Raw genomic sequence first — 15493 nt, 5'->3', positions numbered from 1 at the left:
TTCCTTCTTATAAATTTCCTTTTAATTCTTTCCATTGTTTTAATACCTGTTAAAACAATTACACTTGTTTCTTCATTTGTTTGTTTATTAAGTTTAGTTATTTTTGAGAGAGAGAGAGACAGAGAGGCAGAGAGAGAATCCCAAGCAGGCTCCATACTGACAAGTGCCCAGTGCAGGGCTTGAACTCATGAACTGTGAGATAATGATCTGAGCTGCAACCAAGAGTTGGACGCTGAACCAGCAGAGCCACCCAGGCATCCCATAATCAGTGGTCTTGAAATTCATATGGAGGGAGCACCTGACAGATGCTTTAGATTGAATTTTTCGTGATTTACCTCTAAAATTCAGGGGCACCTGGGTGGCTCAGTCGGTTCAGCATCTGACTTCAGCTCAGGTCATGTTCTCGCGGTTTGTGGATTCAAGCCCTGTGTCGGGCTCTGCGCTGACAGCTCAGAGCCTGGAGCCTGCTTCGGATTCTGTGTCTCCCTCTCTCTCTGCCCCTCCCCCACTCATGCTCTGTCTCTCCCTCTCTCTCTCAAAATAAATAAATGTTAAAAAAAATTTAATAAAAATAAAATAAAATTCCAGTTGGGAACATTATGTGCATGGCTTTCGAATTTATAAGCCACAAGTAGTAACCTCGTCAAAGCGAGTGACTTAAAGCTATTAATTGGGCTAATAATGCTTTAGGTTGGTGATGATTTTAGTGGCGATGGAGATAGGCCAACCACAAAGACCCAGATTGTTTAGATTTCTTCGCTTTTTTTTTTCCTACTGCCGCACTTTGACCTGTTGGTTCCAAGAATTTTAAGTTCAAAGATTTGTGGCGATTTCCAGGGCTGGAGAGCAGCATGCGGAATGGACCATCTGAACTCAACATTTCTTCCCAACTTAAAACAGATTCTTCTTTTATGGCATCAGTGAACCGTCTCATTGCCCCTTCCTTGCTGTTCACTAAACCCTAGTGTGCTTTCTGTTTGCTCTGTCTTGAAGCTCAGATGAGACTCCAAGGTCCCAGGGCGAGGTGATGTCTCGAGGGCGGGAGGGAACAGGCAGTTCTCAAATTTTGAATGTGACCCAAACATCTGTTGATTTAGAAAAGCCGGTCCCCTTCGCACAGAGTGAAGATTTCAGCTCTGCTGCTAAGGTTACTTCTTTTTCTTGTTTGATAGAGAACAACCATTTCTGTGTAGTTGGCTTGACTTCCATGCTTTTTGAGATGAAGGCGATTCAAAGGTTTATTTTCTTTTTAAAAAAAAATGTTTGTTTATGAGAGAGAGAGAGAGAGAGAGAGAGAGAGAATCCAAACCAGGCTTCACGCTGTCCATGCAGACAATGCAGGGCTCAAACCCATGAACTGTGAGATCGTAACCTGAGCCGAAATCCAGTCGGACAGTTAACCGACTGAGCCACCCAGGCGCCCCTCCAAGGTTTACTTCTCATGACAGCACCGTTTACATTACATTTGGGCTCAGACTTGGGTGGTGGAGTGTGCAGTCGTGGGGCCAATGGCTGTGAGGCGTAATGTCGTGGGTTTCTGTGCCGGACCATTCCTGCCATGCACACTCACCGGAGGATAGGGCAGGGTGTAAGGCAGGTGGGGTGCAAATGTCTACTCCTAAGGCATCGGATTTTCAGGAAGACACTTAATGTCTCTGGGCGTCCACTCCTCAGACTGGATCCTGGGCTCACTGTGTCCCCTGGAGCCCTTGAAGAAGCCTCGGGAGCTGCCAGTGAGGACACAGGGAAGCCTGGGCAGATTTGGCCTCCACCCCGACCTCTAGCCTTTGATTTCTCTACATATCAGATTCTGGGCGAGATTTTGTTTGAATGGTGGATCCCATTGCTTGGAAACAAATGTGAAAACCACCTGAAGATCACTGTGCTCCACGGGTCCCAGCATTGTGAGGTTTCCTGACTCTCCCACTGCCTGGAGGCCCCACACGATTCCATCCCACTTGGCTCTTAACCCCTCTTACTCAGCTCCTTTGAGACTCACTGCATGGAGGGATGGCTCAGGGGGTGAAACCAGGTCTGCCTAAACGCATTCAAACAAATCACTCTGGCTCATCACTGCATAATTTCATGGCCATTTCACCTATCCCAGAATTCCTCATGAAAACTGTGTCCTGGGTTGGAAGCCTGGGTTAGGAATAAGGAATAAGCAGTGTTTTCTCCTGGTCACAGGAAGAGTTTTCTCCTGGTCACAGCAAGGAAGGAAGAGAAAAGAATTTGGACAGGTTAGGAGGCTGGTCCTGTGCCCTGCCAGCTGTGAGGGGTTGGGGCCCATGCCCAGTGGATATGAGCTGGCGGGAGGAAATGAACTTTTCATGAGGACTGGCATCCATTATGGGAGGGGCAGCTTCGTGGACTTCCGTGTTTGGCATTTTCTGTAAACCTTTGACTTTCTCTTGTCCACGGCATGCAGACTTTTGCAGTGAATTAGAATACAGGGCCCCTGGGTGGCTCAGTCGGTTCAGCGTCCGACTTCGGCTCAGGTCATGATGTTGCAGCGTGTGGGTTCGAGCCCCACGTCGGGCTCTGTGCTGACAGCTCAGAGCCTGGAGCCTGCTTCGGATTCTGTGTCTCCCCCTCTCTCTGCCCCTCCCCCACTCACACTCTCTCTGTCTCTCAAAAATAAACATTTAAAAAATTAAAAAAGAGAAAAAGAATGTGCAGAGTATGTTCACACGAAGGAAAAAGCCCATAAATCACCTTTACATGAAGACACAGATACCCCCTCTGAGTGGCCACGGTTCTAGGATAGGTGGCTTTGCGTGTGGAACGTGGGGAAACTTGAGGTTCTGTTGACCCCTTGCGTGGGTTTCTTTGCCCAGTGCATGGCCCCGTGCACCTGCCCCTCCTTCAGGGCAGGAAGAGGGCCAGGCTGAGGCTTAGGCTTAACCTTCCCTCACCCATCGTTATCCCTTGCCTTTCCCCTCTCTTCCTTTGCCCATCTCCTCTCTCCTTGCCTGTCATATTGCTAGGAAAAGTTATTATAAATCCTTCATTTTTGTGACCTTATTTTCAGAACTGGAAGTAACTCGAGGCTGTGTGAAGCCACCCCACTTGGAGCTCTTTATACCCTGCCCTTTGTTTTCCTTTTAACACATGACTTCTTTCCCTTAGTTGTCCTTCCCTCCCTTGCCGGCATCTTCTTCCTTCTCTCTCATTGCCTCATTTCCAGCCTGAGCCAGCCTGCAGGTGTCTCCGGGGGGGAGCGGGGGGGGGGGGGTGGGTTGTGGCAGCAGCTCAGCCCCAGCCAACCTACTCTGCTCATTCCAGGTCAGGGCCCCTTCCTTTACCAGGGTTGTCTTCCCAAACGGAGGAGCTGGTAAAGTACAACCCCAACATACCATCTACTTGTAGCTATAGTTCATTTTTAATTCCCATTTGGGCCCAATTTTTCTCTCCTTCCCAAACTTGCCCCACCATCCCACCCAGTAGCTGCCCATCAGTTGAATGGGCGGGATCAGAGTTCTAGAGAGGTTACCAGCTCTGGGAGGTCAAGGCCTTTGCAGAAAGCAGAGCCAGGCACCCTGGTGTCTTTTTTTAAAAGTGTGTCATTTTTTTAAAGTGGTGTCATTATTTTAAAATGAAAAAAGTAGAATGAAACCGTTTGGAATCGTGAAAGCAGCTTTTAAAACCGCTTTAAGAAGAAAATTGCTTTGGCATGGAAACATGGTCTTCCATAAAGAAAAAAAACATGACTTAAGAGATTCAATTTTCTAACATAATGGGTCCAGTTTTAGAGTCAGAGACTATTGACTTTGCAGAGCGATTTAGTTTAAGAAAAAAAAGCAGGTCTGCATGTCCCATTAGTGTTACTAAATAAACTGTGTTCTGATAGTAGGGATTGATCTAAGACAGGAGAAAGTGGCTAATGTACAGCTAGTCCCAGTCTGGAGTGAAGAAATAGGCATCTTTTGGTTCTGAATGCATTTTTCGGATGCATTTATCATACCATATAAATAAAGAGCAAAGCATGGAACTGAAAAAAAAAAAAAAAAAGAGATTCAATTTTCTTAAATTTCTAGATTTAAGAAATTAAGGGGCACCTGGGTGGCTCAGTCGGTTAAAGGTCTGACTTTGGCTCAGGTCATGACCTCATGGTCTGTAAGTTCAAGCCCCGCATCGGGCTCTGTGCGGACAGCTGGGAGCCTGGAGCCTGATTCGGATTCTGTGTCTCCCTCTCTCTCTCTCTCTGCGCCTCCCCCATTCACGCTCTGTCTCTGTCTCTCAAAAATAAACATTAAAAAAAATTTTAAGAAAAATTCAGTTATAAATTGCCTTTTTCTAGAAACGATTTGAAGATTATAGAAACGCATACATATGTGAAGATGATGGTGGGGAGAGAACACCGAAACCCATATGTGCTTGCACCAAGGTTCCCCTCTGTTGAGAAGGGTGCAGCAAAACGAGGCCCCGGGCAAACGTAATTTATAAAAGGATCGCTTAAAAACTATAAATGACATAAATATTTGTTGGAAGAGCGAAAAGAAAGCAGAGTGAGGCTGATTTCCTGGTTGTTCTGTCGGCCAGTATTTTCCCTACCTTTTGGGGATCCTAATTTGTTGAAAGCATCCCCTTTCACACCAGGAGCTGAAGGATTTGTTGGGGTGGGGGAGGGGACCCTAGAGAAAAGAATAGAATAGAAGAATAGACAGCAGGAGGGTCCAAGGAAGCAGAACGTGTTAGGACTTGTTAGGTATCATCTAGCTCACTGTTTTCCAGACATATCTGTGGACTGCTGGCAGTAATTTAAAATCCAGCAACCCTTTGGCCCATAAGACTCAGTTTGATGGCGCCTGTCCCATGGGAGTTGATTTAGTCTTGACTTCAGGAGTCTAAGCTGCCAAGTGCACAGGCTAGACCTCCTCCATCCACCACTACTTTGCTAACCTCTCGTTTCCCACAGACCTTTGAAGAGTATCCTCTCCTTTCTGTATCCCCTGACAGTGCTCAGAGTTCTCACTCTCAAAGCACATGAGACCAGAAAAACTGGAATCAGTCTTGGGAAGACTCAGGAGAAAGAGGAGAAGCCCTCCTGTAGGATAATCCAGACACCGAGGGCCCCCTCGAGGGAAGGAGAGGTTCTGTTCTGCCATTTCGAGGGATAGGATTCTGTCCTGGGTCTTAGAGCTTTAAAACCAGAAGTTAACTGGTACCTTGGGAACCCCCAGAGAACCTGAACCAGCCACTGAAAATATGCCCTAGACCTCAGCCCTTGACTTCCAACTTGAGGGAAGAGAACAAGGTGGGGTGTTATTGGCTAGCTTCTGTGTCACTCACCCACTTCCTGAGCCCTCGTTCTATGAGTTCTATCAGCAGGACCCTTTAGAAAACAGGAGTTCCATCTACTGGGCCTCCTTGTGCTTGGCATGCAGGAAGTAATTCCTACAGAGGAACAACTTGGGGCTCTGAGAAATTATGTGACCTCCCCAAAGCCATGTGGCGGACACATGCACCTGGTAGAAACCCAGGGACGCCTACCCTCCCCCCGCAAAGCCCACCGTCTTTCTATAACACCTGTCTCACTGCACGGGGAAAATTGATTTCTCCTTCCTTCGTGGGAAATGGGTGACTTTGACTTCAGCCACGTTCAACCGTGTTCTTCCTGCCCGGTGGGCCAAGGGGAAAGACGCCGTGGGGAAGTCTCAGATCCTTCTCCTCACATGCTCTGACAGAACTGCCACGGGAGGTGTGTACATACACCTGCAGGTGTTCCAACTCGCTTCCAGGTGAAAGGGAAGTTGGGTTTGGGGGAACCTGGTATGGAGCGTGGCCTGAGACAGAGAGGGTGAGTACCACGTTGGATGAGCAGCCATGGTGTCCGTGTGCAAAGACCATCAGAGGCAGGATCCAGGTGGCAGACAACAGGAAGTCCATGGGTATCACCCAGTGGAAAGCGGAGGATGATGCCCGGCAAGATGCCTAGAGGTCTGGGGTTCTTGCACATTCCCCTCAGTGGACTAAACCACTGATGCAGAGGGAACTTAGAAGGTCACTGGGACCACTCAGAGGCCTCGCTCCAAACACCGTGTCAACATTTTGTTTGTAGCTGTCGTGGACCAGCGCCCCATCAACTACTGCACGACGGGCCTCCATGACTGTGACATTCCACAGCGGGCGCAGTGTATCTACATGGGAGGGTCCTCCTACACCTGCTCCTGTTTGCCGGGCTTCTCTGGGGACGGCCGAGCCTGCCAAGGTATGTGGTTCCTCTGATTTTTCTCCCTGTGTAACCCGAAAAGATTCCATGTGCTAATTACCAACTCATCCTGAAATTAACAGAGCTATTCTTTTTTGTTTTAAGTTTGCTTATTTGTTTTGAGAGAGAGTGAGTGCAGGGGAGGAGCAGAGAGAGGGGGAGAGAGACAATCCCAAGCAGGTTCCGCCCTGTCAGCACGGAGCCCAGGGCATGGTTCAATCTCATGAACTGTGAGATCATGACCTGAGCCGAAATCAAGAGTTGGACGCTCAACCCACTGAGCTACCCAGGCGCCCTGAGAATTACCCTTTCAACTCTGTTGGGTAAATGGGCTGCATTTTGTCTGTCTCTGGTAGTGTGAACCATGCATTTTCCTTTGGAAGCTGTTCTCACTGGAGAAGACGCTCAGCCTCCCCCTACTATTTTGTTCTGTGACTTGCTCGCTTCAGCAACAATTAGACCCCTGCTGTCTGGTAGGAACTGAGGAGATTGTCTTTTCCAAAAAGGCAGATAATCCTTGTATACATGGGGACTTGAGGTCCAGCTTTTTCTTTAGTAACATAGCTATAGCCATTCTCCTGGTCTGCTCTCACCTTCTGCTCCAGAAAAAGCCAAGTCTCCTTATTAAATAAATGACTGCAGAGTCTGGGAGAGTAAATGTCTCCACAGAATTCTTTCAGACTTGAGGTGAGTCCATTGTTGGCTGCCAAGATGCTTTTTAAAGATGATTTTAGGTAAGATAACTGTAAAAAAAAGTACCCTGATCCCCTGATTTGCAAATTTACTTAATAATACACCATGTAGTATTTCTGAAAAGTCCAAGCTTTTCTAAGATTATAATTTCTGAGATACAGTACTTTCTTTTTTTTTTTTAAGTTTATTTATTTAAGAGAGAGAGAGACAGAAGAAGAGAGAATCCCAAGCAGGCTCCACCCTTAGCACAGAGCCCGACACAGGGCTTGAACTCAAGAATCGTGAGATCATTACCTGAGCTGAAATCAAGAGTCGGACACTTAACCGACTGAGTCACCCAGGCATACCTGGGATATTTACTTTTTGTTACTGAACGAAAAGTAAATGTGAATTTTCTCTTGTCTCCGAGGTTTTTCTGTCAGTGGTTAATAATGTCTCCAAACTCTCAGACATTTTTGAAGCTCTCATTTGTGGTGAGAAGGATCATTTTATATAATATGCAAAAGAATCTTCTCTTTTTTTTTTCCTTTTGCATGCTTAATTTTCCATGAAAATGTTAATCATCAAAGTGAAACACATTTACAAATACACAAGATAGAAATTGGGGAGTTAGTGGCTTTTTAAAAAATGTTTATTTTTGAGAGAGAGAGACAGAGCATGAGCAGGGGAGGGCAGAGAGAGGGAGACATAGAATCTGAAGCAGGCTCCAGGATCCAAGCTGTCGGCACAGAGCCTGATGTGCGGCTCGAACTCACAGACCTCGAGATCATGACCTGAGCCAAAGTCAGACACTTAACAGACTGAGCCACCCAGGCGCCCCAGGGAGATTGTGTTTTGATGAGTAATGTTTAGTGAACTTTAAATCACTGTTCCCAGATCAGAAACAGGGTCCCTTAGAGCTGACGAAGTGGTTTAAATTGTTGTATAAACTATGAATTCCAGAACAAGTGTCATTGTCCCTGGGCTTGGTGGCTCTTTTGCAGATGTGGATGAATGCCAGCCAAGCCAATGTCACCCCGATGCCTTCTGCTACAACACTCCCGGCTCCTTCACATGTCAGTGCAAACCTGGCTATCGCGGAGACGGCTTCCATTGTGTGCCTGGAGGTAAGGTGTCAGAGATGTTTGGAGTTGGTAAGCCATTGCCACATTCGTGAATCCTGAGTCCCTGAACCTGGGAGAGGAGGTGAGGTGGGGAAGTTGCAGTCTCTATGGAGGGTCCTCAGAGTTGTTAAGGTGGGATATCAGAGCACAGCTGTAGTGGACGGGCATGCAGATTGTGCACTGCACAACTCCAGAGGATGCCACACAGACCGTAACTGTACTGGCAACCTGAAGTCTGTCGTCCCTGTAACTTGAGCAAGCAGTTCAGGTAAGAACTGCTCTAGATTAGGGTTCCCCAGAGAAACAGAACTAATAGTGTGTGTGTGTGTGTGTGTGTGTGTGTGTGTGTGTGTCTGTCTGTCTATCTGTGTTTGTTTGTAAAGGAATGTATTATAAGGGAGGTTCTGATGATTATAAAGACTTGCAAATCCCAAGATTTACAGTTAGCAAACTGGAGACCCAGGACAGCTAATGTTTCCATTTGACACTGAAGGCAGAGAAAAGCCAGTGTCCCAATTCATAGTCATTAGGAAGGAAGGATTCTCTCTTACTCAGGGAAGGGCCAGCCTTTTTGTTCTATCCTAGCCTTCCACTGTTTGGCTGAGGCCATCTGCTTTACTCAGTCTGTGAAGGTAAAATCTCATCCAGAACATCCTCACAGAAGCACCTAGAATGTTTGACCAAATATCTGGCACCCACGTATCTGGCATATCCCCACCCTGTGGCCCAGTCAAGTTCACACGTAAAAGTGACCCATCCCAGCTTCCTAGGAGTCACGGGGAATAGAGCTAGGGTGGTGGTGGGGAGCACGCATGAAGGGCCACCACTGGGGAAAGGTGGAGGCCACGGACTGCACAGAATTGTCTGTATTACCACATATACCTGGACTGTGCACCTGCTGAAGTTACCTGCTGACCCAAGGCTTGGGTGGCATCTCATTAGACCATAAGAATAATGATAGTCCTGGGTCCGGATCTGGACTCAATTCTGGGAACGTGGGAGGCACTCGACAGATGCTGTCGCGTGAATACGTGTAATTGGCTGCTGTTTGTTAGAACCTGCTCTGTGCTAGAAGCTTCCCCCGTACTCTTTCATGTAATGTTCACCGTTGTCCTTTTGGAGCAAACGCTATTACGATCCCCATTGGCAGAGAATGCCGACACTTACCAAGATAAAGGCGTAATCAAGGTCCCACCCGTAGTAAGTGCTAGAACTGAGACTCAAACCCAGGTCTGTCTGATGGGCTCCAAGCCTGGATTCAGTCCTCTAAACCACACGGTATTCCGTCATGAGATTAAGAATGTATTTGACACAGTAGACTGGAGTCACGTAGTTACTTATTTTTAATGACTGCTACTGTTTGTAGCCAGATATAGTTATGCCACTGTCAATATGTTATATATATAAATACACAAATATATAAGGTTTCGACAAAATATCCATTTCACCACCTTTAAAAAAATACATATTTTTGAGAGCGTGAATGGGGGAGGGGCAGAGAGAGAGGGAGAGAGAGAGTCCCAGTTAAGCTCTGCGCTGCTCGAACCACAAGATCACAACCTGAGCTGAAATCAAGAGCCAGAAGCTCAATCTGCTGAGCCACCCGGAGCCCCCATGTCACCACCTTTTTAAGCAATTAATAGCGATCAATGTCTGTCTCCTTCACTAGCTTGTGAGTGTAGGGTGCGTATGCATTTTATTTTTATGTCCAGCGGTATCCCGTGGAGCATGTGGCCCATGATGGTGCTCACAGATTTATAACTGTTGAAGAACCAAATGAATGTACCAGTTTCCACTTCTATCAGAAGTATATTAAAGTATTTATTTATCCCCGCTCTCAACAGGACTAGGTGTTTTCCAGTTTTTAGGATAGTTGTCCAACTAACAGGGGAAAAAATCATAGATTAAGTTAAAATTTGGGTATATAATACATATTTCTGATCTACATTGTTCCCTTCTGATTGGAACAAGTATCGCCATACTACCACTTACACGTCAAATCTGGCCCACCTCCTGTTTTTATAAATAAACTTTTATTGGAACACAGCCATGCTTGTTAGTTTATGTATAGTCTGTGGCTTCTTTAATCTTACAAAGGCTGAATTCAGTAGTTGTGACAGAGATTATAAGGCACGCAAAGCCTGAAATACTTACTACCCTGGCCCTTGAGAGAAAATGTTTGCCAACCCCAGAATGAACCGAGGCAGGGCCAACTTTTTGTTCCTGAAATTGTGGGTAAAAACTGTTCGTGCTGCCCATCGATTCTGACAGGCAGATTACATAGAGAAGAGTTCGTGATGATCTTAGTCAAGACTCTTCAGCAGCTACTAAAAATCACTAACATCGCATTATTTCCTTAAGCTTGCTTCATATCACCAGTTCAAAAAGAAGCAGATGTCTTCATCTCTTGGTTTTGTTTTTGGTTTTTAACCTCACTCCTTGCCCCCTCTTTAAGGCTCTGTTAAGTAAACAGAAACAAATTCATCCCTGCAGGCTGGGATATGAAGCTGGGACAAGGATAAAACCAATGAGCACAGTCTGCTAGGATTGTTTATGTATTCAATCCTGTTCTCCTAAGAAATTCAACATCTAGTTAAATAGTCAAGAGAGAATGTGCCCTAGAAATACATACCAATGTTCACCGAGTATTGCTTGTAACGGAAAAGAAATCTAAATGACTGTTGGTGGGAGGAATGGACCAATGGAGTTTTGGAACAATTCATACAATGAAATAATATGCAGCAATTAAAATGAGTAAAATGTTAAAAACGTAAACAACGTAAGAATGTTAAAAAGTTTGGGGCGCCTGGGTGGCTCAGTCAGTTGAGCACCCAACTCTTGGTTTTGTCTCAGGTCATGATCCCACTATTCGTGAGCTCGAGCCCCGCGTGGGGCGGAGCCTGCTATGGATTCTGTCTCTCCCTCTTTCTCCGCCCCTCCCTTGCTCACACTGTCTCTGTCTCTCTCAAAAATAAATAAATAAACTTAAAAAATATATAACGCTGTATGAAAATAAACCTATGCGTGTATACATATGTAGGAAATCTACAAAACGCATACAGAGGAATGAAAAACGAAAACTCAGAGCACGGGGTTACCTGCATGTAGGAGAGAGGCAGTTGGGATTGTGGAGGTTACACAAGAGCGACTTTGTATTTTTCAGCTGGAATATGAACACTGAGGTTTTCATCGTATATTTCTAGATTATGGCTGGCTAAAATACTTTCTGAAATATTAGCGGCGAGAAAACTAATGTCATCCGGACGCCTACTGCCAAACACAATGAAGTGCAGGGCGTCGGACAGTCCGCACTTAATTTGGTACCTACTGTATACAGAAGGGACTAGCTGAAAAAATTAAACTGGCTTCGAGGGTGAGTCAGTTAAGGCAACAGCTTCTGCCGTGTCCACTGGTGACAGGCAAGACCAGAAATTCTGATTTGTTTCCCCCAAGCTTCTGCACTCTTGCTCACGACCTGTGTATGTTCCATGGATCGCTAGCACCATTTTCTTTTAAATGAGATGGAATCGAAAACAAGAATCAAGAAGATATCAGAGTATATAGAGTATATGTAGTAGGAAAAAGTACTGTTTCACGAAATGATGCTTGTATCTGCACGGATGAGTATGTGTGTGTGCGTATACATGTGTGTATCGAGTTGCTGAGCGGAATGTATTCCTGTGGGTCATGGCCAGAAAGTTTGAAAGCCACCATGGTCCCGTTGACTCTTGAACAACACGGGGGTTAGGGGCACTGACGCCCCCACGCAGTTGAAAATCCACGTATAACTTTTGACTGCCCAAAAACTTAACTACTGAGAGCCTACTGTTGACCGATAACATAAACAGTCAATTAACACATAGTCTGTATGTGGTATGTATTACATACTGTATTCTAACAATGCAGTAAGAGACAAGAAAGAAAATTTCATGAAGAAAGTCATAAGGAAGAGAAAATACATTTACAGTTCTGTTCGGTAAAAAAAAAATTCACCGTTCAGACCCGTATTGTTGAAGAGGCCTTTGTAGTTATCTATTGTGATGTAACAAATGATCTTCAAGGTCGACAGCTTAAAACGATACGTCTTTATTATCTCACAGTTTCTGTGGGTCAGGAATTCAGGAGCCGCTTAACTGGGTGGTCTTGGTTCAGGGTCTCTCATGAGGTCTTTGTCTGGGGATTAGCTGGGGTTGTGGTCTTTGAGGGTCATCAGAGGCTGAAGGATCCCCGTGGTTGCTGACAGGCCTCTGTTCCTCATGCATTGTTGTACTGAGGACTTGACATCCTCACAGCCTGGGTCTCTTCATAGGGCGCCTCAGTGACTTCAACACCTAGCAGCTGGCTCCCTCCAGACCAGGTGATGAGAGAGAGAACACCCAAGCTGGAAGCCATGGTCTTCTGTAACCTCATCTTGGAAGGGGCACACTGTCCCTTCTGGTGATACTGTTAGTCACAGGCCAGCCCCCTAACAGCGTTGAAAGGGAATTGCCTAAATGTGAAACTACCAGGAGGCGGGAGATGGGGGCCGTCTTGGAGGCGGGCTACCAGAGCCAATGACCTTGCCTGAGGACTGTCTGGAGGAATGTAATTGGCTAGATTTTTGGAAAGTAGGAGACCGGATTCTTAGCGGATCAAGAGACATATAATACAAAGTCCTGGGCTAGAGTTGCAAAGCTTGGTCCTTAAGGGCAAATGCCAAGCCTATGGATGTTTGATCACATCTCTTCACGTGTGACGCCCATCACACTTACCAGCATCTCGCACCTAGAGACACATCACACAACTGTAGACACAAAGGCAATTCAAGAGTTCAGAAAGCAGGGCTGCAAGAGAAGATGAAAACATCGAGGAGATAATACAGTTTAAGAGAAAGAAAGCTGACGAACAACTTAATGTACACTTTTTATTTTTTACATGTCTTGTTTGTGTTTCAGCGTGCACTTTACTTCAATCAAACCCTATGATAGAAAACTTGCATTTCCCAGTCAGAGCTAGAAGCAGCTCTAGAATTCTATAATTCGTTTCCTTTGTTTTATAAACAAAGAACATGAGGACTGAGTAATTTCTTGGTTTACAAAAAAGTTCCTTGAACTTTGTATATAAAAGAATTTTCTATAGCAATTTTTCTCAAAATTGAGTAAAACCCTTTTTATTTATTTTTTTTAACGTTTATTTTTTTTATTTTTTATTTTAAAAAAAAATTTTTTTTAACGTTTTATTTATTTTTGAGACAGAGAGAGACAGAGCATGAACGGGGGAGAGGAAGAGAGAGAGGGAGACACAGAATCGGAAGCAGGCTCCAGGCTCTGAGCCATCAGCCCAGAGCCCGACGCAGGGCTCGAACTCACGGACCGCGAGATCGTGACCTGAGCTGAAGTCGGACGCTTAACCGACTGCGCCACCCAGGCGCCCCCGTTTATTTATTTTTGAGACAGAGAGAGACAGAGCATGAACAGGGGAGGGTCAGAGAGAGAGGGAGACAGAATCTGAAACAGGCTCCAGGCTCTGAGCTGTCAGCACAGAGCCCAACGCGGGGCTCGAACTCACGGACCACGAGATCGTGACCTGAGCCGAAGTCGGATGCTTAACCGACTGAGCCACTCAGGTGCCCCGAGTAAAACCCTTTTTAAAAGAAATTCTTTTTTTTAGGTTTATTTATTTAGTTAGAGAGAGAGAGAGAGAGAGAGAGCGAGCATGCAAGTGGGGGAGGGGCAGAGAGAGAGGGAGAGAGAATCCCAAGCAGGATCTGCACCGTCCGCGCAGAGTTCAATGCGGGGCTCGAACGTACAAACCGTGAGATCATGACCTGAGCCGAAATCGAGAGTCAGATGCTCAACCAACTGAGCTACCCAGGCGCCCCAAAAGAAAGACTCTGGTGTTGGGTTAGATTATTTTTATTATAAATAAGTCTCTGTGTGTGGAAGAGCCCCCAGGAGCAGCCAGCCCCTCTTGGGGGCAGACGGGGCAGGAAGAGGCTAAAAAAATGGCGCCTCCCCAAATGAGTTCCTCAGCCCCATGGAGTATATCAGAGGCTGCAATAGTTATCTATGCGAATTAGCACAGAGAAAGAAATGTAATCAAGCGAGAGAATGAAATGTAAGTCAAGAAAGTTAAAAAGGTACTTTTTTTCTTATTTCTCCTTCTCTTTCATTTTTCTCTCATTTTCTTTGTCCCCAACCTTGAGAAAGTCACCCCAGACTTCCTGCTTCTCCCTGGATAAATAGCAGGTCTTGACTGCTTCCTCCCCCGCGCAGATCAGACTAGATGAGTGAAAGGAATCTTGCCTGAGTGGTCATTTTATCAGCCAGAAACAGGGCCAGGAAATGGATCGTTATTACCCCGTCCTCACCCTGCCCACAGTGGAAAATTCTCCATGGGGGGCTGGGGCCCCTGGAGCAGCTCCCACTGCCTGGTGGCCAGGCTGAGAAGCCATCCCAAGAAACCCAGCGACATCACAGCTTTCCATAAACATACTTGAAATTCCATCTCCTGAGTCACAACTGGGGTTTTCCCCTCCTTTGTATGAGTTCAGGATACAGCACTTAAAAGTTCCGCTGTAAAAGTTGCCGATCGCTTGAGATGTTGTACGTTGGTCAAACACCACGTCAGTGCAGAACCGTCAGCCACGTAGAATGGAGCTGCCTCTGCTTCCTCAGATGTTTGCTTTGGTTGATTGCACACAGAGCACCAGGTGTGGTTTCAAGTTGGAAAGGCAACATCAAACACAGATGGTGATGGAAGGAAGAGGAGTCTGTGGGCCACAGATGATTTCATGAGCGTATTAAGCTCACTTGTGTATGTCACTGTTGACACAACCCACCCATTGTGTACGTGCACTGGGCTTGTGGGTACAGAGGGGCAGGGGGCTAGGCTAGGAATCCAAAGACCCACGTTGTAGCTTGAGCTGAGCTGCTTACTCATGCTGTGATCGGGGAGCCCTTCACCAGTCTGAGCCTTGGGTCTCATTTGGTAGAAAAAAATACAGTTAGTTGCCTGTTGCATAGGATCCTAGTAGAGAGTTAAATGAAACACCTGTAAACGGAGACCCCTTGTACGGGAACTCTAAAACCCTGTGCGCACGGGAGGTATTGAGGAAGTGAATAAGTTCTATGTCCAAGAGTGAACAGGACCCAACATTTTATTCCCAACTGCATGGCTTAGTTTCATCTTTGTTTGGCTCTTCCTACATCATTTTTTTTTTTTAATATTAGCCCCTAGGGCTAAAAGGGAAAGCAATACCCACTTTTCCCTTGCCAGGTTTAACACACACTTTCCAGGCACCTTCACTGCTTCCGATCAAGGGAACAACCACATGAGGCAGGCTAACATGAGACCTGGCAACACAGACAAAGGTACTTTAAACATTTATTGGCAGGATGCGTGCTGAATGTCACCGCGAAGGCCATGTATAGACACGGTCACAAATGAACATTTGAGGGGCACCTGGGTGGCTCAGTCAGTTAAGCTTCTGACTCTTGATTTTGGC

General features: G+C 46.0%; 1 protein-coding gene across 1 annotated transcript in view; it reads left to right on the top strand.

Annotated features, from left to right (window-relative positions):
- NID1 (nidogen 1) overlaps positions 1-15493 on the top strand; it is an 84619-nt gene that overhangs the window by 50580 nt on the left and 18546 nt on the right. Inside the window, exons 11-12 of the mRNA XM_019418940.2 lie at positions 6062-6211; positions 7888-8010. Coding sequence (XP_019274485.2) covers positions 6062-6211; positions 7888-8010 — 273 coding nt within the window. The remainder of the gene's footprint in view (positions 1-6061; positions 6212-7887; positions 8011-15493) is intronic.

This window comes from Panthera pardus, unplaced genomic scaffold (genome assembly GCF_024362965.1).
Source record: "Panthera pardus isolate Hobbes unplaced genomic scaffold, ASM2436296v1 HiC_scaffold_22, whole genome shotgun sequence".
NCBI lineage: Eukaryota > Metazoa > Chordata > Mammalia > Carnivora > Felidae > Panthera > Panthera pardus.
This window is presented reverse-complemented; position numbering and strand designations above follow the sequence as displayed.